The 27,781-nt window shown below is 34.6% G+C and overlaps 1 protein-coding gene and 1 non-coding gene across 2 annotated transcripts in view; one reads left to right on the top strand and one right to left on the bottom strand.

Moving 5' to 3' along the window:
* The window catches only part of KNL1 (kinetochore scaffold 1), a 109,774-nt gene extending 84,368 nt beyond the window's left edge, over positions 1–25,406 (bottom strand). Inside the window, exons 1-5 of the mRNA XM_031952096.1 lie at positions 25,234–25,406; positions 11,837–11,905; positions 10,593–10,632; positions 9,729–9,788; positions 8,792–8,853 (exon numbers count right to left, since the gene is read on the bottom strand). Coding sequence (XP_031807956.1) covers positions 8,792–8,853; positions 9,729–9,788; positions 10,593–10,632; positions 11,837–11,871 — 197 coding nt within the window. The 5' untranslated portion in view covers positions 11,872–11,905; positions 25,234–25,406. The remainder of the gene's footprint in view (positions 1–8,791; positions 8,854–9,728; positions 9,789–10,592; positions 10,633–11,836; positions 11,906–25,233) is intronic.
* A 379-nt stretch (positions 25,407–25,785) lies between these two features.
* TRNAS-GCU lies at positions 25,786–25,867 on the top strand. Its single transcript has one exon. It is a non-coding gene; the product is annotated as a tRNA-Ser (tRNA).
* The last annotated feature ends 1,914 nt before the right edge of the window (positions 25,868–27,781 follow it).

Below are 27,781 nucleotides of genomic sequence, written 5' to 3'. Positions count from 1 at the left end.
ACCAATACATGTTAAATACGTTAAAGTATAAATTAAATATAAATACACATGTCCACACAGTTATTTTGCCGTACAAAAAGAATCAGATTTTGAAATAGTGTACTATTAGCCTGTGAAGGAAATCAAAAATGCAGGTGGAGAAAAATAGAGGCAGTGCGAATTCTATGTAGTGGTTCATAGTCATCTCCCAGAGATCTTTCCCTGGGTGTAGCTGGTTCAATTCATTACTGCTTTATTAGAACTCATTTGGTTCATCTCATTGCTAGAGATGGCCACATTCATCAGAATTAATCATATAGTATTGTTGTTGAAGTACATAATGATTTCCTGGTCCTGCTCATTTCACTCAGTATCAGTTCATGTAAGTCTCTCCAGGCCTTTCTGAAATCATCCTGGGGATCATTTCTTACTGAACAATAATATTCCATAATATTCATATACCACAATTTATTCAGCCATTCTCTAACTGATGGGCATCCACTCAGTTTCCAGTTTTTAGCCACTACAAAAAGGGCTGCCACAAACATTCTTGCACATACAGGTCCCTTTCCCTTCTTTTAAGATTTCTTTGGGATATAAGGCTCTCTAGTGTTTTTAACAGGAATGGGTACTCTATTTTATCAGAAGCCTTTTCTGTATCTATTGAGATTATCATATGATTTGTTAGTGATAGGGTCAATTATGGTAATAGTTTTCCTGATATTGAACCAGCCCTGCAACCTTGGTATAAATCCCACTGGTATTATCCTGCTGTAATATCTTTGCTAATATTTGATTTAAAATTTTCGCATCAATATTCATTAGGGAGATTGGTCTCCAATTTTCTTTCTCTGTTTTGGCTCTTCCTGCTTTGAGTATCAGTATCATGTGTGTCATAGAAGAAATTTGGCAGGATTCTTCTTTACCTCTTTTTCCAAATAGTTCTTTAAATGTTTACCACAATTAATTTGTAAATACATCTAGTCCTAGGGATTCTTTCTTAGGGAGTTTAGGGAGATAGTGTATTCAATTTCTTTTTCTAAAATGGGGCTATTTAAGTAATTTATTTCCTCTTTTGACAATCTGGGTAATTTATATTTTTTGTAAATATTCATCCATTTCAATTATATTGTCAGATTTGTTGGCATACAATTGGGCAAAATAGCTCCTAATTATTTCTTTAATTTCTTTTTCATTGGTGGTAAATTTAAAATATTCATGCATATGTGATCTATAGTTGCCCATGATAGATAAAAATCTTTCTTCACTTCTATCTCTCTCCCACTCATTTCAATCAGCTCAACCTCTAGTACTCTCTAGTACTCGTGTTCTTCCACTTATCCTTTGCACTATGCCTTCTGTGCTTCTAGTCTATCATTAAAAAGTAAATTCCTCTTCATTCTAAATCTCTTCCTCTCAACTGTTTTCCATCATCTTGCAATCTTAGAAATATAGCTGCTGAGAACTGTATACCCTTCATCCCCTCATCTGCTCCTCTCAAACCTCTTAACAATAAACAGGATTGTGAGGTCAATATATTCCTAGCAACCACTATTATTCTAGACATACACTCTGCCATGAACAACATGCAACTTTTCCTTTGAGGATCTCTCTACCCATCTATATTATTTCATCCTGATACCTGTTGCAATATACAATCCTAATTCTTCCTTTTTCTTTTTGTGGGTGGGGCTTTTTTTTTTTTTGGTGAAGCAATTGGGATTACCCAGAGTCACACAACTAGGAAGTGTTAAGTGTCTGCGGTGAGATTTGAACTCGGCTCCTCCTGACCCCAGGGCCAGTGCTCTACGGATTGTACTATCTAGCTGCCCCAACGTTCCTTTTTCTTTCTTTCTTCTTTTTTTTTCCTGAGGCAAAGTTAAGTGTTTTGGGTTTGTGATTTGTCCAGGGTTACACAGCAAGGAAGTGTTAAGTGTCTGGAACCAGATTTAAACTTAGTCTCCTTATCTTTGTACTCAATAATTTCCATTTATTCTACTCTTCTTTGTTTTCCCTGTCCAGCACCTTTGCTCTAGCCTCATTTCCCTCCCTTCAGTTTTAACCTTTGGTCAATCCAAGTATACTTTCCATATTTGAATCTCTTTTCCCATTGGCTTACTTCCATCCACCTCCTGCTAAACTTTAATTGTGAGTCACTTTCATTATGAGTTTTCTAATTTCCTATTCCTAGACTTAACTAAGTCCACTACAAATTCATATTATCCCATGTCAACTAGGTCCTATACTCTGAATGACTCTAGGATGATCCCCTATAGCAACTATTCCAAAAACTCTTTTTTCAAGCCCCTGACACTATTATCATCCAGCTCTCTCAACAAATCTGCGTACTGAGGAAGTAACAGACCTTGTGTCCTTAATTTGTTCATCTCATTGAATTCATTCCTCAAAACCTACCCACAGCTTTACCCTGTCATTTCTTCTTTTGGGAATGCAGCTGTTTTTCTCCTTGCCCACATCAACCTTTGTACTTGTACCCTGGATGCCTCTCATTCCTATATACTTTGGGTGGGACAGAAGAGGACTCATGCTTAGGGATGGCAAGTTTATGATGAACCAGTAAAAGAAACTGAGAAACAGCAATCATCCCACCTCCCCCAGGCTTTACCTTAGGGATTTCTTCTTCTAGTCTCTTACTGATGATCTCATTAGCTCCCATAGATTCAATTATCATCTCTTCACAGATGATTCTTGAAATTACATAACTCCAACCCTAATTTCTTTCATGGGTTCAAGTTCTAGATCACTAACAACTTATCTTTTCAAACCTCAAATTCAGTATCTAAAATAGAATTAATCATCTTTTCCTTTGAATATGTTCTTACCATTGATGACCAAACAAGAGAGAGAGGATATTATAAAATGCAAAATGGATAATTTTAATTATGATAAATTTTTAAAAGTTTTGCACAATAAAACCAATGAAACCAAGATTAGCAGAAAAACAGAAAGCTGGGAAACAATTTTTATAGCAAGTATCTCTGAAAAAGGCGTCATTTCTCAAAAATATTGAGAACTAAGTCAAATTTACAAGAATATAAGTTATTCCCCAATTGATAAATGGTCGAAGTTTATGAACAAGCAGTTTTAAGATGAAGAAACAAAGCTCTCCATGGTCATATGTAAAAAAATTCTTTAAATCACTATTAGAGAAATGCAAATTAAAACAACTCTAAGGTACCACCTCACATCAATCAGATTGGCAAATATGTCCAAAAAGAAAAACGTTAAACAGTAGAGAAGATTTGGGAAATTAGAACACTATTTTTTGTGTAGTTGTGAAGAGATCCAATTATTTTGGAGAATCCAACAATGTCCAAAGGGCAACCAAATTGTACCTATCCTCTGATCCAACAGTAACACTACTAGATCTGTATCCCAAAGAAATCATAAAAAAGAGAAAAGGACCCATATGTATAAAATTAGTTATAAGAACTCTTTTTATGGTGGTAAAGAATGGAAAATTGAGAAAATGCCCATCAACTGGGTAATGGCTGAACAAGTTGTGATATATGAATATAATGGAATACTATATAGTGCTTTAAGAAATTTCTTATGACCAGGAAGAGTTTAGAAAAACCTGGAAAGCTTTGTATGAACTGATGCCGAGTGAAGTAAAGAGGAGGAAAACATTGTACTCAGTAAGAGCAACAATGTGTGACCATCAACAATGATTGACTTAGCTCTTCTCAGCATTAGTGTTACAAGACAATTCCATTGGATGGGATGGCAAATGGTATCCATACCCAAAGAAAGAACTATGCCTGAATACAAATCTCAATGTATACAATCTTTTTTTATTGTTGTTTTGTTTGTTTTTTGCAAGGCAACTGGGGTTACGTGACTTGCCCAGAGTCACAGCGTTAAGAGTCTGAGAACAAATTTGAACTCAGGCCCTCCTGATTCTAGGGCTAGTGCTCTATCTACTGCGCCACTTAGCCACCTCCATCTTTACTTTCTTTTTTTTTTTTGTGTGACTTTTCCCTTTTGTCCCCCCACAACATGACCAATGTAGAAATATATTTACATGATTGCACATGTATAACCCTATTTCAGATTGCTTGCCATCTTGGAGTAGGGGGATAGGAGGAAGAAAAAAAAATTGGAATTCAAAATCATTATTCAAAAAGATTAATGTTGAAAACTATCTTTATATGTAACTGGAAAAAATAAAATACTTTTAAATAAATAAATCTGTTCTTCCAGAACTCATCCAGGACAGCTAGGCAGGGAAAAACTCACTTCCACTGGGAAAATACTTTCCCTTTCTTTTTTCCCTTCTCCTCTGGTGGGTGCCTCCTAGGACTCATGGACCTTATCATACAGCCTGGGGGCAATGAGTCATCAAATTTTTTCTAGTAAGATGGGGAAATACTAAGTTTACCATCTGTCCTGCCTCTACTCCTTGCAGAACTTTAAGCACTGTTCTGTTATCTGAGATTTAGCCTAAGGACCCCAAGAACATCCAACCTACTATTATCTCTCAATTAAAATATGAAGACTCTGAAAGGGAACTGTTATTTTTTGTTTTAGACCGAGTGCCCAGAATTGATAATCTTTAAAGCATTTTCTAGTTTTCTCTCTTTTTGCTTTTGGTTGGAAGCACAAGGAATAGTTCTTTTCTCTTTTTAAATATGCAAGTTATACTGGGAAGGATGGGCAAAGGAGATATAGCACATATTACAGAATCAAAGCCAGAAGTTGAAAAGAAAAAACCAAACAAATTATTTTATTTGAGCTTCAGAATAACCCTGTGAAGTAGATGCTATTATTAGTCCTATTTTACAGCTGAGGAAACTCAGGCAAACAGAGTTTAAATGACTTACCCAGGATCATACAGCTACCAAGTATTTGAGACCACATTTGAACCCAGATCTTCCTGACTCCAGGCCTGGCATTTACTCACTATGCTACCAGCAAATTTGACAGTAGAGCTCAAATGGTTATATTATATAAGGTGTAAAGTTTTAAAAATTTATAAGAAGGTAGGAAAGGAATTTTTCTACTTCAAATAAATTTAATTTCAGCTTCCAAAATGCACTTAAAATCCATGAACTTTTAATTGGTTGTCTTTAGTCAATCCAATCTTGGGAAGGAACTAGTATATATTTTTGTGCTGGTCAACCACTGCAGACAAATTTCTTCTTAAAAACTTTCACTAATTTTTTTTTATTGTAATTATCAGAAATCTCAGAAGAGTAATGAGGGATTTCCTGCAATTTCTTTATTTAATTTTCCTTTACTAATATGTTGACCTTTTTGCATGATTTTCTTGTTAACACTCTCATTTTTCCTCTACCTCTCTTTCTGAATTTTAAAAATCCTTTCTGAACTCTTCCATGGTCTGGGACCAATTCATGGTTTTTTTTTTTTTTTTGAGATTTTGGATACCGCAATTTTGACTTTGTTATCTTCTTCTAGTTCATGTCTTGATTTTCCCTGTCACCATAGTAACATTCTATATATATAACATTGCCCTTGTAACAGCTCATTTCTTGACTTTTAACTCTTATGCTAAAGTGGGGCTCTGCTTCTGGAGGGAAGAGGGTACTGACCCAAATTTCAGGTTTTTTGTGCAACAGTTTCCAGAAATGATTTGGGGGAGGGGGTTCCATGAGGTTTCAATTCTTCCAAGATGGTATGATCTAGGAAGAAGTATTAATTACTCTCCTGGCCTGTGCTCTGATCTGCAAATGATCCTAAGCCTTCTTTTCCTCCCTGGAACTGTGGGTCTCAGCTTCCCAGTGGCTGTAAACTCTAATATTCTAATGTTTTTTCTTGCCTAGGTCTGAGATACAGATCAAAGTATGGATAATGCAACAGATTTTTGCCTTCAGTGCCAGAAAAGGGACCCCTCTAATCTCATTCTGACTAGATGTTTGGCCCCCCTCTCACTGCCTATAGGCTGAGAGATTTAGAAAACACCACTCATTCAATCACCCCCAAGGCCTACTGCTGATTTGCTGGAGCACGGCCTATACTCTACTCTCATCCTGTTCAAAAGATCTTTTTTGTCAACTTTCTTAAGATGTCTTGAGCTAGAAAATTGTTTTGCCTGGTGCTTTTGTGGATTCAGTCACTTCAGAATTTGTTTGGGGGAATTATCTATTTATTTACTTATTTGTTTGTTCATTCATCCACCCATTTATTTATTTATTATTTTATTTTATTTGTATTATTCCTTTTTATTTATAAAACATATGTATGGGTAATTTTCCAACATTGACCCTTGCAAAACCTTCTGTTCCAACTTTTCCCCTTCTTCCCTTCATGCCCTCCCCTAGATGGCAGGTAGTCCAATACATGTCAAATATGTTAAAGTATATGTTAAATACAATATACATATACATATTATACAGTTATCTTGCTCCACAAGAAAAACTGGATCTAGAAAGAAAATAAAAAAACCTGAGAAGGAAAACTAAAATGCAAGCAAACAATACCAGAAAGAGTGGATATGCTATGTTGTGGTTTGGGGAATTATTTAAAGTTGTTTGGAGAGATTTAGAGGAGAGCTCAGGCCAGTCTCTGCCTTTTCTCTGTCATCTTGGCTCCACCCTTCCTTTAATTCTTATATAGCTATAATCCTTAGTCCCACCAACAAGCAGATTATCAACCTTGCATCAGCAAAAGGAATGAAAGAGTCCTGAGGGAGAAAAATTTATAACATATGGTTTTTGCAAAGGTGAATGCTGAAAACTATCTTTGCATATATTTGGAAAAATAAAACACTTGTTAATAAATGTATTCTTAAAAAGAGAAAAAACAAAACATCCTGAAATTCCGAATTTGGGCCATATAATTCCCTTTTATTAGTGCAAACAGCCTGTGAAGTTAGCAGTAATAGAAGGTATGCGATGGAGAGGGAGTGTTGGGAAGTGATATGGCTTAATGGAGAAGTTTCTGAGTGGTATTTGGCATTGTTTAAGTGCTTAATAAATGTTCATATATATTCATTCTTCCTTCCATCCATCCATCCATCCATTCAAAATTTCTTATTTCTGTTAAGAAATCACCATTTTCCCAAAGGTTTCATTACCTAAGAATCATGACTTTTCCTTTATTTCCAATCAGTTGCCAAATTCTATTGATTCTATTCCTATAATATCTTTCATGACTGTGCCTTCTCCATTTACACTGCCACTAATCTAGTTCAGTGCCTTTAACACCAGCTCTTAATCAGATGGACTACTAGAAAAGTTTTCTAATTGCTTTCTCTGCTTCCAATATTTCCTCCTCTCTCCAGTTTATGACAACTGACAAAAACTTCTTAAGGTATTGGTTTGACTACACTATTCCTCTGCTCAGAGACATTTAGTGACTATTTCAATTAGAATAAAATGTAAACTCTCTAGATTATATTTCTTACTCAATGTGACTTTAATCTATTTTTTCGGATTTCTTTCATATTACTCCCCTTAATGCAATTTGTCTTCAAGATAAGTAGGGCTAATAGCTATTTTCTGAGTTCAATATTCTATCTCCTACTTTCATGCCTTTACACAATTTCTCCTGCCTAAAATGTACTCACTCCAACTTTTAAAGTCTTTATTTTCTTTTAACATTCAGTTCACAGTAGGTACTTCGTCCACAATACTTTCTAAGATACCCTCAAAGTCTATCTGTTTATATATAAACAAATGTTTATATGTTATACTCTCTGAGAGAAGGTAAGTTTTTTTTAGGGCAAATATTTAGTTTTTGTCTTTTGCTACTAAGCATTTAATTCAGTGCCTTTTAAGTAAAGAAACACAATTTTTGTTGAAATGGCAGGAAAATTATAAAAATTACCAAATCACTCCACTCTACAAATATTTGAGTAGCTACTATGTGCTTAACACAATGTCCCCTGACATCATCTAAGTAAAGTACTTTATAGAGTAATTCTTCTGCACAATATATAACCATATGTTATGTCTCCTTCAAAATATTGTTGGGATATTTCCAAATGTTTTGGTAGATTAGACTACTGAAAAGCAGGAATTAGGAAAGTTTTTTGTAATGTTAGACTTGAAATTAAATTACCATTTCACCATTCTCTACCATTCACCAGCTGTGAATGAACAATTAATCAGATCTCTGACCCTCGATTTTCTCATCCTTACAATGTACATGATAATATTTGTACTGCCTGACTCAAGATTATTATAAGGATCATATGAGATCAAAGTACTTATAAACTTCAAAGTGCTATATACTACATATCAGAAATTTGATTATTCTAGAATAGCATCTACAGGCAGCACTAGAACATATGTTCTGTTATCTGCTGATAGCTTACCTAAACACTACAAGCTAGGAATAAGGTTACCAAAAGTTATGTATCTCCACAAAATCATTGACACAATACGTAATCTTTTACTCAAATATAAATAAAGCAGAAAGATAGACAATGTAGTACCAATCTTTTAGGGTATTAGTGTTTTGAAAATAGTTAAACATCCCCATTTTGCCCCAAGTTCCTTCACCATAAGTCTTTGCTTGTGAAAATAATGTACACTGAATCTGTTTTATATTACTTTCATAGGCTTCCATTTTAATGAGGTTTGGATTTATCATAACAGTTGTTAATGTACAATCTAATTTATTGAAATTGGATTTTTATCTCTAGAGGTTTTCCTTTCTTCAAGATATCTATGCATCTCAATCTTTACATAAGCTTAAACAAACTTTTCAAAACTTTCAAATGCTTATTTAATCCAATGAGAGACTATCCTGTTTACCTCTTCTATTATCCCATAGGGCTTAACACATTAGTAGTATAATTTATAAATCACCTCCTTTTTAAACTTACCTAATGGTTTCTGCAAAGCTGACCCGACGAGAGCTTTTCCGACTTCTTGTAGTGATGAAGTCCTATGACAAAAAATAAATGGCAGTATTATTAAGATTATAAACGAGAACTCAAGGGCATTTTATATATATAAGCCAAGTCTTATTTTAAAATTAATTTGACAGAGTATGTTGCAAGACAATTGGCATTTAAATGAAGAAAAATGTCCAGTTTTAAGAGTCAGAAAGATCTGGATTCTAGGTCTGATTCTGACACATACTAAAGTTCAAAAAAAAAAAAAAATCTTGCAAAACATCCCATGTGTGAAAGTATTAAATTTGCTTGAATTGTATCCCAATAAGAATTTCAACATATATGGACCACGAGGATACATTAAAATAGGAAATTTGCCCTCTTTTCAATGAATGTTATTTTACTATAAGGAGAACAATGCAAAACAGAGCTAAGAATGTGATCTTAAAAAAATTCTACTCAGATCTTTTCCCAGACCCTTCCCTCAAGTCAAGTGAATAAATATCACTTACCACACAAAAACACATCCATAAGTTTTTTTACTGGCTGATTCTTCTTTATAGAAGGATACAAACCTTTCTACATTGGAGAACCAAAAAAAGTTCTCCTTTTTGCATTTAGAAATTTACACTGCTCAATGCCATAAGAGATACTATGGAGTAACCTAAGTCCAACATTAATGAGGCTGATAATGTGGCTAAGATTCAGCCTGTGTGGTGGCATAGACTTGTAATCTGGAATCTGGGAGACTACATTACTGATCAAGTAGTGACCTCAAACTACTTATATTTTGACTTTCTTATACCAGTTCAACTAAGAATAATTTACAAAGTTCTCTCTCCATATTACCTATTAAAGTTACTTGGCATTTTTCAATTAAGATGATGCACGGTCATTTATAAAAGCATAACCATTGAAGACCTACCTGACTAATTTCATTTCCACTTCTTATGTCTTGAAGAGGACTACGTGGGGGTTTCAAAATCTAATGGAAATATTTAAAATTATTCAAGTTATTCAAGTATATCCACTAGAAATCAATTCATTTTAAAGGATTATAGGATCGTAGAGAGACCTTTGAGGCCAAAGCAATCTCAAAGAACAGTCAGGCAGTGCTGCTTAAAAAACAAAAACAAAAACAAAAATAAATTATGACAAATCCAGTAACTATTCAAATCCATCTGATTTATCACAGTTGTGAAACCTGCAGTTAATTAAAAAGTTTAAGAATTAGAAAAGGCTTACTTAAAATAAATAAGGTATATTAAATATGCAGCTTTAGCCTAACAAATTAGTGGGTTAAGATACTTTACATTTCTGCATCATAGTTTATTTTACTATCTTAAACCATTCAATATTCTTCTGAGTTTTAATGAAAAGAATAGGTTATACAATTTAATAAATAATTCTAGCTTAAAATATTATACTACCAAAGTTCCTCTAAAAACATTTATAAACTCAGTATTCTTTTACAGTATTCAAAATAGAAGCCAAAATCTTTGTTGTCATGCATTGCAGAAATAATGATCTATGAGTATTAAATTTGCATATACTACCAGATGAAACCAATGCAGTATTTAGTTTTGGTGAAGTGCTTTTTCTTTTTCTTTGCAAGTTTTTGTTACAAGAAACACTCATTGAGTTGGAGATGAGAGGAATATATTCAGAAACAAAAGTGATATAAAAACAATGCCATCAATAAAACTACGATTAATTTAAAAAAAAAAAAGTCTACAGGTATGTACAATATTGAAAAACCAGGGAAAGGATTAAAATTGGCTTTACTTACTGAAGAACGCCGCCTTAGGCCAGTCTGTTCTTTACGGTTACTGGAAAGAGAAAGGAAAAAACCAGAAATATTCACATGCACATTTTTAATAAGGGGCTGTTTTCAACACTGATATCACTGCATCTGTAACATGTTTTTTTTTTCCTTTTGTAAATAAAAACTTTTTTTTATAATTTTTTTACATGCAAAGATAGTTTTCAACAATAAACCTTGCAAAACCTTGTATATTTTTCTCTCTTCCTCCCCACTTCGCCTTTCCCTTAAGATGCAAATAATCCAATACAGGCTAAATATGTGCAATTCTTCTAAACATATTTTCACATTTATCATATAGCATGTTGGCCAGTACTACTTTAAAATTAAGAAACCTTAACTATACTTGGTAGCACTTAACACACTAGAACTTCACTAATCTTTCATTCAACCTATAAGATTTATATCAAGAATTTATGAGATAAAAGAGGGAAAAGGATCCACATGAGCAAAAATGTTTGTAGCAGGTTTTTTTGGTGGTAGCAAAGAACTGGAAAATGAGATGTCCATCAATTGGGGAATGGCTGAACAAGTTGTGGTATATGAAGATAATGGAATATTATTGTTCTATTAAAGATGATGAACAAGTTGACTTTACAGAGGCCTGGAAAGATTTAAATGAACTGACGCTGAGTGAAACAAGCATAACCAGGAATACATTGTACACAAGAACAGCAAGAATGTGTGATGGTCAACTATGAAAGACTTGCTTCTTAGTAGTTCAGTGATCTAAAACAATCCCAAAAGACATTGGACAAAAAATGCTATCTGCATCCAGAAAAAAAAAAAGAAAAAAAACTAAGGAAACACATGTTATGTTCCTTCTTTTTTTTTTTTAATCTCTACAATGGTTTTTCCATTTTGCTGATTTTTCTCTCCCCACATGATTGTTAAAGCAATGTATGTTAAAAATAAACAAGTAGATAAAATTTTTTTTAAAAAAAGAATTTATGAGGTCAAGTTCATAAAATACCTACTGCTCTCCAAGGCAATGTAATGTAACATAATCTACTATGTTTTTGATCAGAGGAATCTGTTTACAGAAAACACTACAGAAAAAAAAAAGTTATTTTATGACTTTTACTTCTTGTCCCTGGGATTAAGTAAAAACTAACAGTCCTTACTAATTAGAAAACCATTTAATTCTAGAAGAGAAAGTAGTGAAAGTAGTTAACTTTATATTTTCAGATGAAAGCACTGAGTAAACTTACTTTTCCTCACTAGGCTCTGGGCAAAATCGATCCATCTTTGAAGAGTTAACTTTTCAGGTAACAACAGCTCTGCACAAAAATAAACAAAAAAGAAGAAAAGAAAAGATATCAAAAACACATTAAGAACATAACTATGATCTATATTTCAATGTGATATATAAAGGAAGAAACATAAAAATCTGAAGACAGTTTCTGTGTTATGGGACAACAAAGTCTTAACATATGCTATATTTTAAGATAGGACAAGATATTTCTTTCTCATTTTTTCCCCTTTTTGGTCTGATTTTTCTTATTTAGCAAGATAATTGTATAAATATGGATGCATATATTGAATTTAACATATTTTTTAACATGTTTAAGATGTATTGGATTATTTGCCATCTAAGGGAGCAGGTAGCAGAAAGAGGAAGAAATTTAGAATACAAGATTTTGCAAGGTTCAATATCGAAAAATTATCCATGTATATGTTTTGAAAACAAAAAGCTTTAATTAAAAAAAAAGATAAGGCAAGATAAGAGTAGACTAGGCAATAATGATTTCATAGTGGTAACAGATGAGTTGGTAGGATCAAGGATTTGCTTCTATTCAAATGTTACTATTTCCATTAAACCCTTACTGATTGATTACCCATCCTCACCCAAAGCTGAAATTTTCTATTACCGAACTTTATGAACTTTATACACCATTTAGAATTTACATAGTCTAATTTGTACTATTTATCTATGAAGATATTTTATTAGACTGTAAGCTCTTTAAGGGCAAGTACATTGTACTTCAAGTCTGTATCCCCAGTAATTAGCACAGGGCAATATACATCCTTTATAAATTTTTACTCAATGAATTAATCTCTTTGGTGATTGTTTTAATATTTCAAATAAAGTTGATTATTGTTCCAATTGAAATTACATGAACTTTACTGGCTCTAAATGAAAAATTTGGCCTAATATAAAGGATAGTTGTGTGGGTTATATAACAATTCAATGGAGAAGATTATCTTGATATTTATTTTCTTAAAAACAGAACATAATATCTAGAGCTTTTTTCTAAACTATGCTAGCAATTGTTCTTTTAATAATAGGTTAAAACTGAATAAACAAACTTTCAGACAGCTGATGTTTTTGCTTTTTGTTAACAAAAAGAAAAATATGCAGGCAAAAATTATATTACTATATACGGTATCATCATCACACACAATAGGAAACCAAATCTAAGCAATCTTACAAAGAGTTCAAACTCTAAACTACAATAGAATTTTTGCTAATTTTCATATTTCCATTTCAGTGGATTCAATTAGTTGGTAATGTAGCATATGAACTCAAACTGTGACAGTAACATATTATAGAAAGTATATTAAATTGAAAATATTACTTCCCAGAAACGTCTCAGAAAACAAATATTTGCACAAAAAAAACTCAATACAATAACAAATTTTATGTGATAACTATTTCATAATTTCTTGGTGATTTGGTATCTTTAAGTATTTCCATCATAATTATGCAAATCAATTCATTCAATGACCAGTTTCAGTGCCAGGAAAAAGTGGAGGACTGCAATTCCCTTGTCTTGATTAGAAGTTAGTATTGTTCATCTTTCTCCTTCCTTCCCTCCCTCCTCTCTTTCTTCCTTTCTTCTTTTCCTCCCTTCCTCCCTCCTTCCTTCCTTTTTTAGATTCATATAGTTCTCATTTAAATTGCACAAGAAAAAAACAACTTCCTTTCCGATAGTAAAGCAAAACATTGAGTAATTTATTTAGATAATTCAGGGAAAAATCCATATGAAAGCATTTTTTAGCTTTTGTGTTTATAGACAACTCAATATCTTTACTTTCAATTTTAGATAAAATTTGAATTAACTGTAATTGTTAGAGAAAAAAAATTTATATCATCTATATAACAATTATTTTTCACTTCTGGCATATTATCCACTGTTAAGATTTCAAAAGTCTATTCCTATGATTAATTATTGAAAATCAGATGGACTGCACTAATAGTTCAACTGATATGCATTTTATCCTAACCACATTCTTAAATAAGTATGGACAGCAATTACTAAGCATAACAAGATTCTATTATTTTCCCCCCACCAACTTCATTCAGGGATTCATAGGACCCTTTAAGATATACAGATAAAGTTGAGTTTCAAGGCTTATGGCAGGCTGTCAAAAATTCCCTATAAGCCAAAGTCCCCATAAGCCAAATTAACTTTAATCAACAACACACAGACCTACTTTTTCAAAAGATTTAGGATCTTAGATTTAAATTGGAGTTATCCTTCATTTTCAAAGAGGAAGGAGAATACAGCTATGTTGCTTATATTATGAAATTTGATACTTTTGTTGCCCAAGTTTTGCTAAAATTTTTTCCTTTGGTATAATTAAGGGTTTATTGGGAGAAATATATTGTACAATGATTGCTATTTCTAAAAAGTTATTTTTGTGGAAATTAATTTTTAAAAAGAGAAAAATCCATTAGCATTGTACATTACAGATGTGTAGACTATTATAGAGATTCAATATGTATTGATTCTAAGAATACTTCAGCAATTGTATTATTTTTTTTGAAAAAATAAATTTTAAAAAGCAAATAAAAGTTTAAAAAGTAAAAAGTGTTTTCTTATGATTTGCCCTTATTAACAGGAAAGTGCCAGGGGCAAAAAGAAAGTTAGTTTGGTTTGTGGGTTAGTTGAAGTATTATTGTTATTACAATTTTAGTATCATTTATTTCTATGATAATTTTTTTTTTATATTATCTTCCCAGCAGTCCTGATTCCTTCATTCCTCTAACCCTCTATTGAGCCCACCATTTCAATCACAAAGCATTCAGAGTCCCATGCTGCCATAAACTTGTAGATTGGAGTGAAAAGTTTAGAAAAATCACCTTTTGGGTAATTTTTTAACCATCTTTTAACTGTGGATATCATCCAAGGTTCAATCCTTGGCTCTCTAATGTTCTTCACTTATATTCATTTTCTAGAGGAGTTCCACAGAAATCCTGGTTTCAATTACGACATGCACTAATAATTTCAGTCTTTTCTTTTGGTCCTTTTCTGTATCTAAGTGGATGGTCCACAACTAACTACAACTTGCTTCTACAATTTGTCATTTCAGATAGGTGGATCGTCCCCTCCACTAACAGAGAGAGATAGACCAAATCCCATTTCAGTTTTCAATAGTTGCTATGGCCGAAAAAATTCACAATCCTGTAGTGATTTTGATGATAAGGCTTGCTCAATTCTGTTAAGCTATTCCTCAGACTACAGGCATGTGAAATGTGTTGCTGAAGCCTTTCTAACTTAGTGGCAGCTGCGAGAGCTTGTGTTTTATCGGTTGGGCCTTTGAAAACCCAGTTACCTCCATTAAGAGGACTTCACATTTTGGAAAAAAGGAATCTGAATTTCAAAGATTTTTTAATTATAATGCTTGAATTTCACAGTCTAGCTTGCTTCCTCTGCTCAGGTAGGTGGCTCTAATTTGGGACTCATAAAATCAAGGAAGACCATCAAAATGTAACAATCCATTCTATCATCTAGGAAGGAAAAAAAGGATGGGAACTATTTGTTCTCCAGGCTGTCAATTCTGGGAAAGGGAATCACTCTATCAATAAAAAAAGCACTTAAGAACCTACTATGTGCCAAGTACTATACTAGCTATCAAAGATATAAATATAAAGAATTAAACAAAGAAGATAAACACATTTTAAGCAATTTGTTTGGAGGTAAGAAAGTTCACTGTAGCCTAATTTGGAACCTGCCCACATCTTTGGGGGAAAAAAAAAAAGATTTCTCCAGTGTTTTTAACTAAGGTGACATAAAGGAGGAATTTCTAAGGATTGAGTATAAAGTCAAAGATATTTTTATCTTTATATTTATATATTTGACTTTATAGTAGCAACATTTGTTTTGGGGAATCCAGGGAGCTCAAAGCATCATACATAAAAACATAAAAGGACTAATTGGTTGGTACATGAAAAGCTATTTCCTTGCTACTTAGACATAGGGCAATCTCTTATAGTTTAACTCATTTTATTCTCCTCTATTGATGGTATCACTATTATGCTACTCATAAGACCCATAATATTAAAGCAATTTAAAATTCTTCTTTTTCCCTTTGGTTAGCCCCATTTCTCTTTATTTCCATTTGGAGTTGTCTTAGAAAGCCAGTGGTAGAAAAGATTTAAATTTTTCAACAGATGGTTAGTAGGTCTCCTAATTTCTCTGATTAGTACAGTCTGATTTATGTATACTATGCACACTGATCAGTTTACTTCAAAGTCTTTACTGTTATTTGTACTGCCAAATGTGCGTCCCTATTGCATCAAAGCTAAATTCTCCATCATTCTTTCTTATATTTCATTTCCTTTTTCCCTACTTTCCAAAACAGACACCCTATTCTAGTCAAGCCAACCCATGCAATATATTGATTATTTCTGCCTGTATTTTTATTCATGTCATTCTTATCCGCAATGCATCTTTTTGTCAATTTATGCCCAAATTTCTGACCTCTATCTTCACTCTATACCTCCTGATCCAGAACTCTAAAAATCCTTTCTAAGACTACAAACTCCTCTCATTCAACTTCTTTTGCCTTACCCCCTTTTCCAAATTTATTCTTAGTCTTCACCATAACTAGTCCCCTCCACCTCTCCCTGGATTTAGAACTGGAAGGGACCTCAGAGGCAATCTAGTTTCCCTCTCTTATTTATTAGCTCTTAGGTCTCCCTCCACAGTCTCAATGGACCCATTCAACTGTAAACAATTAGCTATGCTTGAATTCCTTGCCTTTTTGTCCTATTGCCAGTCTTGCCTTGGCAATCCCCAAACCTGGGTTATCCTTGCCATTTGGCCTTTGTTCCAATAGGAACATTTTCCTGAACACTCCTGAAAAAATTACTAACTGGATTTACTATTGGTTTGTTATCTAATCCCAACCAGGCCCTCGGTGTTATAATAATTCTTTTTTTCCTTCCTGATTTAATTTCCATCACATTCTTCTCAATGGTTTTTTCCAAAAATTTTCACTCCTCAGGACTTCTGTGTACTTACTGCCTCTAGCATCCCTTCAGGGGACCTTACCTCCTACTTTATTGATAAACAGAGACTACCACTTGCAAACTCTCTCTTCTCTACTCCAAACCTCAAAAGACATCTTTATCAACCCAATTTCTCTTCCTTACTCCAATTTCTAATGTAGAAATGGGTCATCTCCATGCTACCTCTACTGATAGCTCTTGAACCTTCTTATCTCATCTGGTAAAGACAAGTGAATCTTCTCATTTTCAGGATCTCCCCCATCCTTAAACAATTTTTACCTATTCCTGTCTCTGTCTCTTCTCCCTTTCACAGTCAAACTCTTAAGAGTTTCCTTCATTTCCTCACCTTCCACTCATTTCACAATACCTTGTAATTTGTCTTCCAGGCATTTCATTAGACTCGAATTCTCCAAAGTTAACAATAATCTTTTATCTGCTAACTCTAATTGCTTTTTTTTTTATGAATTGTCCTCAAGCTCTTTTACATTTTTTGCAGTTTTCAACCTTGTTAACACTTCTTGAGCACTCTTTCCTCCTTTGGCTTCTAAGACATTCTGCTTTCTCTTTCCCACTTATCTGCCTAACTCCTCAGTCACTTTTTGGAAGACTATCATCCTATTTCAAACCAATAAACTTGAATATTTCCCAAGGAACTACTTCTTTTGTTTGTAAATAATCTCCAAACTTGTATTACCATCTTCTTGCAGGCCATCTCCACCTGGATGTCCTGCAGGTATCACAAACTGACATGTCCAAAATACAATTCATTATACAAACTCCTCACCTTTCTCTCAAAAAAACAAACCAACACTTTCCTTAAACTTCCCTGTTTCGGTGGAGGGAATCATCACCCTTCTTATTACCCAGGTTGGAAACCTCTCAATTATCTTCAACTCATTACTTTACTCCATCACCTGTATAGTCAGTTGCCAAGTCAATAAGACTTCTGTAATAACTCTCAAATTAGTCCCCTTTTCACTCATATGGCATCAACCTGAATTGAAGTTGTCTCATCATCTCTCACTTAAGAGTATTCCAATAGCTTTCTAATTAATCGATCCCTTTGCGTTTAGCCCCTTCCCAATCCAATATACTTTGACAGAAATCCCGAATTGTTTTTTAAAGTAAACTTCTGCTGATATTTTTTGTTTCTTATCCTCCTTTCTCCCATCCAGAGAACCATCCCATATGACAAATAGTATATTTTGGAAAGGAAAAAGAGAAAATCAGCACAATTGATCAATACATTAAAAAAATCCAAAAATATGTGCGATGTATGATACCTATGAACCTTCTACTTCCATGAAGGATAGTTATGGGCATTTTCCTATCAATCCCATTTGATCTTTAAAATTTTGTTATATTTACTTTTAACGTTTTGATATGTTGGTCTTTTCATTGAAATTGTTGTGACTGCTGTGTGTATTGTCTTCTTGGCTCTACTAAATTCACTCTGCATTGTTTATATATAGATTTTTCTATGCTTTTCTGTTTTTATCATACACATTATTTCTTAGGGCACAATAATATTCCATTGCATTTACATACTATGATTTGTTTAGCCAATCCCCAATCAATGGAAATTTCCAATTTTTATCTTTCACAAAAAGTGTTGCTATAATTTCCAATCCTTCTATTTTGGTCTGCCTGCATTTTTTATTTCCTTCACAGGTTAAGTGTACCTTATTTCAAAGTCCGATTCTTCTTGCACAGCAAAATAATTGTATGGATATGTATACATATATTGTATTTAACATATACTTTAACATATTTAACATGTATTGGTCTACCTGCCATCTGGGACAGGAGGTAGGGGGGAGGGGAGGAAATTGGAATAAAAAGTTTTACAATTATCAAAAAAATAAAATAAAATGTTCTTCCATTTAAAAAAAATGTTCTGCTATAAATGTTTTGAAATATATGGGGGCCTTTTTCTTATGAATGACTTCCTTGCACTATATGTTCATTAATGGAGCCTCTGATTCAAAGGGATATTTTATTCATTTTATTTATTATTTATTTATTTGGACATAAGTCCAAATTGCTTTCCAAAATGATTCAATTCCTTCTTTTGAGAATGGTTTGTTCATATTCTTTGAATGTCTATCTACTGACTCATATATATTTATTAATTTTTTATATCTTGGATTCTAAGCCATTAGAGAAATCTGATATAAAGATTTTTTTCCCTCACTTTGCCACTTCCCTTCTTATCCTAGAGGCATTAATATTGTCTGTGCAGAGTTCCAAAATTCCCTCTTCTGTCATAAACAGTATTATATATTTTTTTTCCTTGTTAAGATAGGCCTGTTTCCATTGGCTCCTCACCTAATCCCATCTTCTTGTTTGTTACTCCCCCTTCTTTTCCCTTTCAGCTTTCTTAGTTTTAAACTAGTTCCTTAGTTTTAAAGTTTTTTCTTCCTGCCCTTTTCTAAAAAGGATTTCTCACATTCTTTTCATTATCAATCTTCTCTTTCTGTTTACTCTAACCTTCCTTTTTTAAGGAAACTTGAGAAGAATAAAGGTTAAATGACTTGCCCAGAGTCACACAGCTAGTAAATGTCTATGTTACAGTTTGAAATGCAGTTTTTTCCGACTCCACACCAGGCACTCTATCCACTGTGCCAGTTAGTATTGCCCCATTGTAGGGTCTTCCTTCACTGCCATTATGCAGCCAGAGCTATACTCTCTTGTGAATCATTTCCCCACCCCACCCCCACATTTGCCTAGATATCTTTCCTGTGTCCACCCATACATATTTCTCCAAGTGCTGGCTGTCCCAAGAAGTTCCAACTCCCCCCCAAGACAAGTAGCATTTCAAGCTCCAAATCCCTCAGACCTTATCAGATAAAAGATCATTTCCCTTCACCACCTCTTTCTCATCATTTGTGGAGGAATCCCTCTCATCTCCAAAGCAAGGCTTCCTTTCTCCTTCTTCTCCCTTTCAATCTTTTCCTTACCACTGCCCTGTATGCTTTTCTCTTTCTGAGACCACAGATATCCTTTTCTTCTCCTTGCCAGCCTGATTCCTCTCTATTCCCCTATTTCTGCCCCTCTTCTTTTATGTAACCTCCCATTTTGTAGTCCCACAAAATAAGCATTTACCTGTAGGCAGGATGTTGCCAAGTTCTATCCATAACACTACCTTTCTCTGCCTCTTCACTGCCACCTCTACCAGAGTTCTTCACCTGTCTCCTTGGGGATACTAGAAATAAATCTCTGATCTCTTATTGTCACTCTGTACTGTTACCGTCTTTGATTGCTGCACATGTACATTCCTCCTGAATTTCTGTGTTTAGGGTGTTTGAGAGGCAAATAATCTCTTCAGTTTTGGTTTTCTTTCTAAAAATGTTTCAAAGTCTTCTTTATTATTAAATATCCTTTTTTTTTTTTTTTGGTCTTGTGTTTGTTTAAGCTCCAATTTGTCACCCTAGGCTGCATCTAGAACTCCATTGTTCCGTAGAACACATTCCATTTTCTTCCTTTTTCATCTGGGAATGAAATAGTCATGTTATTTGAATGTCTTTTCCTTTCTATTTGAAGGCCTTTCTCCTGATGGCTAGCAGAACTTGTTTCTGAATTTAATATTAAATTTAACTATTAATTGTGTTGGAGTTTGCTGCCTTTGATTTTTCTCTGGAGGTAAAGTGTTTTGTTTTGTTTTGTTTTCCATTGGAATTTAATGGTTACATTTATGCAGTTCTGGGTAGTTCTCTTCTATTATTTCCTTCATTATGGTGGTAAGGTTTTTAATCCTGTCCTGTTTTTCTAGGAGACCTACAGGCTGTCTCTGCAACATGCTACATTCAAATTCATTATGTTCTGCTTTCATAGTGAGCAGATTTTCTTTAAATTTTTTCTGAGGGGGCTTCTTTTTCCTCTGGATTGTCCTTCAATTCTGAGTGTACACTTTCTTAATCTATGTTCTTTTTGTTTGTTTGTTTGGTGAGGCTTGTCATTACAGACTCAAGTTTTTCTTTTTTTGTTGTTTTGTAGGGCATAAATTCTACATGTTTATTTCTCTTTTAAATCACTCAAGAACTGTAGTTTCATAGTCTCCTCAAATTCCATTGGATTCTGTCTCATCAAATGTTGGATCATTTCCCTTTGTTTTAGAATATTTATTCATAGATGCCTGAACTTGTTTACTAGATCTGGAGACCATCTGTTTAAGTTCAATGTCTCTGAGTTTTATTATTCCTAGAACTTTTGGTAATTTCAGTCTCTCTTCCATCCCCCAACTCTTTCTTTAATTTCCTTGCCACTCACTTCCTGACTCATTCCTCTCTGAATTTCCTTGGGCGCTGTCTCTCAAAAGGTCTCACTCTCCTTCTATGATGAACATATGGTTCACTAGCCTAGGTCTTTGTCTCACATTCCTTTTGGGTAGTCAGAACAAGCGTCAGATGGTTCTTCACTTAGGTTTGGTGAAGTGTCACATACTTCTCCATACGCATGATATCCTCTCCTGGTAACTTATCCCACTCTCTGTTTCTCAGTTCTATGGCTTAGTAGTTCAGACCCTGCTTTCCTTGGAACTGCCAGTACCCATTAGGGCAGTTATCAGTGCTTCTAGGTTGTAGGCTGTGGAAGGCTTTTCTCTTAAAGGACTGTGGTCAAGTGGGCTGTTAAAACCTGAGTAGACTTTCTCAGTCTGGAGCTAAAGGTCTGGTTATGGCACCAGAAAAAGAGAGGGGATAGGACCCAAAGGTGGGTTTTGATGTAAACTGGTATCAAGTTCTTGGGTCCACTAATGTAGTCTAGCTTCCAAAAGCATGAAAGGAAGAAAAGGGATGCTGAGTGAGTTCAGGGTTTTGTGAGTATCAGTTTCTGGGTTTGGGGGGCATTTTTTAACTTTCTTTTGTATTTTGGGTGTCCAAGACCATGGAAACAGCTGGAATTGCTTTGGTTTTAGTGCATAACTTCTGTTTTTGGAAAGGCCCAAAAAGTTGTACGGATTGGAAAAAATGTGTAGCTTACCATCTTGTTGCTCACATGATTCAGGAGCCTGAAATTGAAATCTCTAAATCATAAATTTAACCCTATCATTTCTCAAGTCAAAAATCTTTGGTGCCTTTCTATTGTCTTTGAGATAAAACACAAAACCTCCAAGCCTCCCACAAACTGGCTCTCCCCTATCTTTCCAGTTTTATTTCATATTACTCACTTTCATCCATTCTCCATTCCAGTCAAACTGAGGGCCATGGAGGTTAAGTGATACAGACAATAAGCACTGAGACAGGGCTCAGGTCCTCTGATGAGAAGTAGTGTTCTTTGCAATACATCATACTCTTGCTGCCAAGTTCCTAGCACAGCATGTTCCCTCCAATATACAAACCTAATCACTTTTCATATATACACACATAAACATGCACATATGTGTGTATATCTTTCATAATACCACTCAATACAACCTATGCTCACTAAAAATATGGTTGTGTTCTAGTTTTTAAAAGAAGTATTCATTGGAATAGTCTTGATATTTTTTGATATCAAAAGACATCTATCTCCTCCAGAATATCTCATTATCAAATTAAACTTGACAGCCCGAGAAATACTTTTTTCTTAAATTATCAAAATTTTCCATTCACATTCAATCTATTTTTATGTTGAATTTTCTTCATGATACTTCTCATTATTTAGCTTTTAAATACAATTTTTCATTTATACTTTCTAAATGAATTTCAACTAGTTGCTACTTATTCTTTTCAACTTTGCCAATCATCCCCAACAGTCATGAATGGTTTACCAAAAAATAAAAACAAGGCCCCTTCCCCACACATGAAAAAAAAGTCCTGAAAATCCTACTCCAGCCACAATAGGATCAATAAAAAACAATAAACTTCTGTGATAAAATAGCATCCAATTATTAGCTGTCTAGGGAAGTGAGTGGGAGGAAGGAAGAGAGAAAAATTTGGAACACAAAGTTTTGCAAGGGTGAATGTTGAAAACTATCTTTGCATATTTTTTGAAAATAAAAAGCTATTATTTAAAAAAAATACCATCCAAGACAGTCAAATACCAGTTGGATGGAAAACCTAGTTGTGATTTAAATCTTTAGTTTTTCTTGGTGATCTGCCTGTGGCATTAATATTCCCCATATCAAATTAATGCTATATATGGCCTCATGATTCTTCATTACTACCATGATTGAATATCTCATCTTTTTTGTTTCTGTCACACACACACACCCACAAACCCACACACCTTCTTATTATTTACTGTCAGTGTTAAACAGTGTTAACTTTTCATGGCATCTGGTACAGTACCACTAGCCTGGGTGCTTGAGTCATGTCTTTTGGATACCTTAATTAAAAATGCGAGGTTAAAAAGGAGAAAGTGAACAACACTCCTCAGATATGCCCATCAAAAATGTCTTTTTCAGTAACATGTACAACAATAGATACACACCCTTAAAAACAGCAGGTGTCTCTATCTAGTTGTTTTTCATTGGTTTAGGGAACTCCTGGTAAAGAAACTCTACTATAACAGACCCTAGTCTACTCTTCAACTTAAAATCTCTGGAAGTTATCCTAAAGAGTTTGAAAGATTTGCCCAAGGTCAGAAAGCCAGTATGTATTTACTAAGGCAGTACTTGAATTCAGGTAGAGGCCATTTCTATTGACTCTCCCAGACAATGTCTCTCTTTTTTTTATTTTATTTTAAAACTTTTTATTTACAAGTTATATGCATGGGTAATTTTACAGCATTGACAATTGCCAAACCTTTTGTTCCACTTTTTCCCTTCGTTCCCCCCTCACCATGACAGGTTGACCAATGCATGTTAAATATGTTAAAGTATAAATTAAATACAAGTATAAATGCCAGACAATGTCTCTTTATGCAAATCTATACTCAGAGATAATTTAAAATTGTATTCCTGTTTTCCAAAATCTATTTGTTATCTGTATTCAATATGAATGTTATAAATTTTATTACTGACAAAAGTGATAAACAACAATATTTAACAACATAAACTGATAAACAACAATATGCCACAATTTAAATTGGATCAACTGTTACAGGCACGCTACTTCCATCAACTGTGCACCCATAACAGAAGAATGGTCCTCAAAATATATTTTAGTGTAATAGGATTATCAGAAAGTACAATACTAAATCTTACTAAATTCCAAGCTATATTGTGGTACAATTATTACTGTCCTCTTAACTGTATCAAAATCAATAAAATAATCTAGACTATGGTCACCAATGTCCTTTTAGGCCGAGCAATAAACCAGAAATACTACCAATACTACAATTTCTTATTCCTTTATTCCTAATTCACATGCTCTCTCAAGTTATTCTACTTCCAAACTTTCCAAATACCTACAGGATCAAAGAGGGACAGATGCCATACTATTTTATGGTTAAGACTAGTACTGTTCTAATTCTCAATTTCTACCAAGTAACCTGTTCACACTTTATGGATTTCAGTATTGGAAAGGACTGACATCCAGTATACACCTAAACAGTATTCCAAACAAGAATCCCTTCCAATGTAGTGGAAGCAAATGCTCATCAATGTTCATTTAAAAATCTTTCAGATGTCCAGAGATGGGCTGATTCCATTGTTAGATTGCTCTAATAATTAGGAAGTTTTTCAAACATCCATATCCAAATCTATCTTTGCAATTAGGACTTGCTACTTCTTGTTTTGTTCTCTAAGGACTAAGTATTCAGAATATCTCCAATGTTGGGGAATCATCCTACTTCTGGAAGCAGCTCACTGCACTTCTGGTCACTTCTAACAGTCATGGTCCAGACCACTCTCATCCATCCTACCGAGGAGGTCAGCTCAAGTTACTCTTTCAGCTCAAACCCTTGAAAAATGATGGCCATACCTTGTCACCCCCACCCCAGGCTTTTCGTATCCAAGCTAACTAAACATTGCCGTTTCTTTCATATCGTCCCCTTGTCACCAACTGGGAACCATTCACCAATCTGGGGGCTGCCTCTCCAGGTCACTCACTTTCCGCTTAGTTTCTCTCACATCTGGAACACAACTGCACAGAGGTCTGGCCAGGCACAAGAACCACACTGCTCATCGCACTATCTATCCATCAGCAAGAATTTATTAACTGCCCATGTGGCAGGGATGGGGGGCGGGAAGGAGAAGAGTACTGTGCCAGGCACTGGGGAGGAAAAAATCCTGCTCCTTGCAAGAAAAGTACATTCTCACCCAGGTACTCGGTGGAGGCTGTATAAACATAAAGTGACGGGGCTCCAAGGACCCGAGGCCTATCTGAAGGGAGGAGGCCCGGGCGCCGCCGGCCTCCCGCGCTCCTCCTCGGGAAGGGGCATTCAGACAAGGCCAGGAAACCCTTCCTGGGCACTCAGAGACCCTTCCCCCGACCCTCCGAGGCCCACCTGTTGGCCAGGGCCCGCGAGGAACGTCGGGCCGCTCGCGGCGGGGATTCAGTTCCGGCCGGGATCGACGCTACCATAAGCTCCGCGGCTTCTTCAGCGCGACCGTTCAAATGTAACCGCCTCGAGCCGCGCAGGCGCACACGCCACGCCTGCGCGCCCGGGAAGAGACAAAACTTTGGCCCCGCCCACCCGCCCCCTCCCCCTTACCCCACCCCAGCCCCTGGTTTCAAATCAGCCTCTTGTTTCCGCCTCATTTTGGATCGGGAGGCTCGGTTTTATTATTCTCCCTTTCCTTCGCTCGCCCATCTCTCTTTCTCCTTTCTCTCTACGTCTACTGTGATTATCCAGGGGGCATTCTTTCCTTCCCAGAGCAGTCCGTACAATATGGCGGCGGCCACTTTGTTCATTTTTTTTTTTAAATGGGGGCGTTTGCTATAACGAAGTACGGAGTATCGTAGTATTCATTCGTACAGAATAGCGACTTCCGCGTCAGTGCGTCACGGCACAGATGGTTATATTCCCTATAGCTGCCAGGAAGCCGTAGACTCCTGTGACGAGGTGGCCGAGTGGTTAAGGCGATGGACTGCTAATCCATTGTGCTCTGCACGCGTGGGTTCGAATCCCATCCTCGTCGGTCTCAATTTTGCCTAAAACCTCAGCAGAACTTGCAATCCCACACAGAAAGCTCAGACAATTTAGCTTGCCCTCCACGTCCATTGCCCTTTTGCTCAAGTTTCAGTAAAACGGGCATCTACCATACTTTTAACACAGAAAGATAAAAGAAGGTAATTTAGCCTCTCATCCTCACCTATTCCAGTTTTGCCACGTTTCAATAAAATTCTCAATATCTTTAACACAGAAAGCTAAAAGACTATTTAGCCTTCCATTCACACCACTTGCAGTTTTGCTTTGTCTCAGTACAAATATCTGCAATATCTTTAATACAGAAAGTTACAAAAGACAGTTTATCCTACCTTAGAGATAACTTACCCAACAGTATTTTCTACCTTAACAATCAATTTATCTCACATTCTTCCTATTAGTAATGTCATATACATAGTAAGTGCTCAATAATTTGTGTTGAACATAGTAAGTAAATAATGACAATTATAGAATGTTTCTTAAAACCCAGGGATAGAAAAGGTGGAGAGGTTAAATCTAGAAATTAGAAAATCATGGTTTTCATTCTTTTTTTCTTGAGGGGAATAAACTATGTAACAAAATAAAATGTTTTCATCACTGTTAAGGAGATCATTTTCCAGACCTCTTGGGAAATTTCATATTCCATGTCCTATTAGGAGTTCTTCCCAATTCCAATCTGCCAGTTTTGAGTGGAGGCTAGCTACTGATATATATATATATATATATATATATATATATATATATATATATATATATATAATATAATATAATATATATAATATCAAATAATATATATGTCACATATATATTATTTTATATAATATATATTTATATGTTATATATATAATATAATATATATAATATCAAATAATATATATGTCACATATATATTATTTTATATAATATATATATTTATATGTTATATATATAATATAATATATATAATATCAAATAATATATGTCACATATATATTATTTTATATAATATATATATTTATATGTTATATATATAATATATATAATATCAAATAATATATATGTCACATATATATTATTTTATATAATATATATGTTCTTTCCTTCCCAATGAAGCAAGTAGAAACAATGCTAGGTGAAACATTTTAGAGGAAAAACTGAAAATATTTGCAAAGAGAAAAGGTCTGAGTTCAAATCCTACATTTGCTAATTGCCAGCGGTGTGACTTTTTCCTCATCTGTATAATGGCACTGGAGTTGATGCTTAGAAGGCACTTCCACCACTGATTCTATGATGATATGGTTTGAGTTAAGAATGATGTTTGTTGGCCAGCTTATTAACCTCTCCGAGCCTTCCAGTTTCCACTCTGAGATACAATTCTTACCCTCAATGAATGATTATTAGAACAGCTTGATAAATTTTACAAAACATTCCATATATAAGCATAAATAATAATAAGGTAGAAATCTCTGCCTCTCTCCAGCTTAGAATGCAAACTCCTTGGAAACAGGGAGTCTTTTTCCTCTTCTTTCTATTCCCAGCTCTTAACACAGTGCCTGGAATTTAGTAAGTAATAAATGCTTGTTAACCAACTGACTAAATTAGGTGTCTCGGATGAAACGGTTCAGCAATGTCACAACCAGGACTCAAATTTGACAATACATTTTGATTTTATATGAAATATCTTCAGAGTTTTTATTTGAAGATTTTTAATCTCAACTTGAGTCATCTGTACTTATACCATTCAATCTTATTAATGAAATGTGCATGAATACAAATTCCAAATTTCCAATCATGTCCATGTGACGATTCGATAAATATAAAATAAAAATACTTTCCTTCCTGTCCTTGGTAACCTGATCAAATAATAATAGTCAATTGACTTGTGATTTTTACCTATTTAGGTTGGAGGTGAGTGGGGAGAAAGAAA

This window comes from Sarcophilus harrisii, chromosome 2, assembly GCF_902635505.1.
Source record: "Sarcophilus harrisii chromosome 2, mSarHar1.11, whole genome shotgun sequence".
NCBI lineage: Eukaryota > Metazoa > Chordata > Mammalia > Dasyuromorphia > Dasyuridae > Sarcophilus > Sarcophilus harrisii.
The sequence above is the reverse complement of the archived record's forward strand: the minus strand, read 5'-3'. Positions and strand labels throughout refer to the sequence as shown.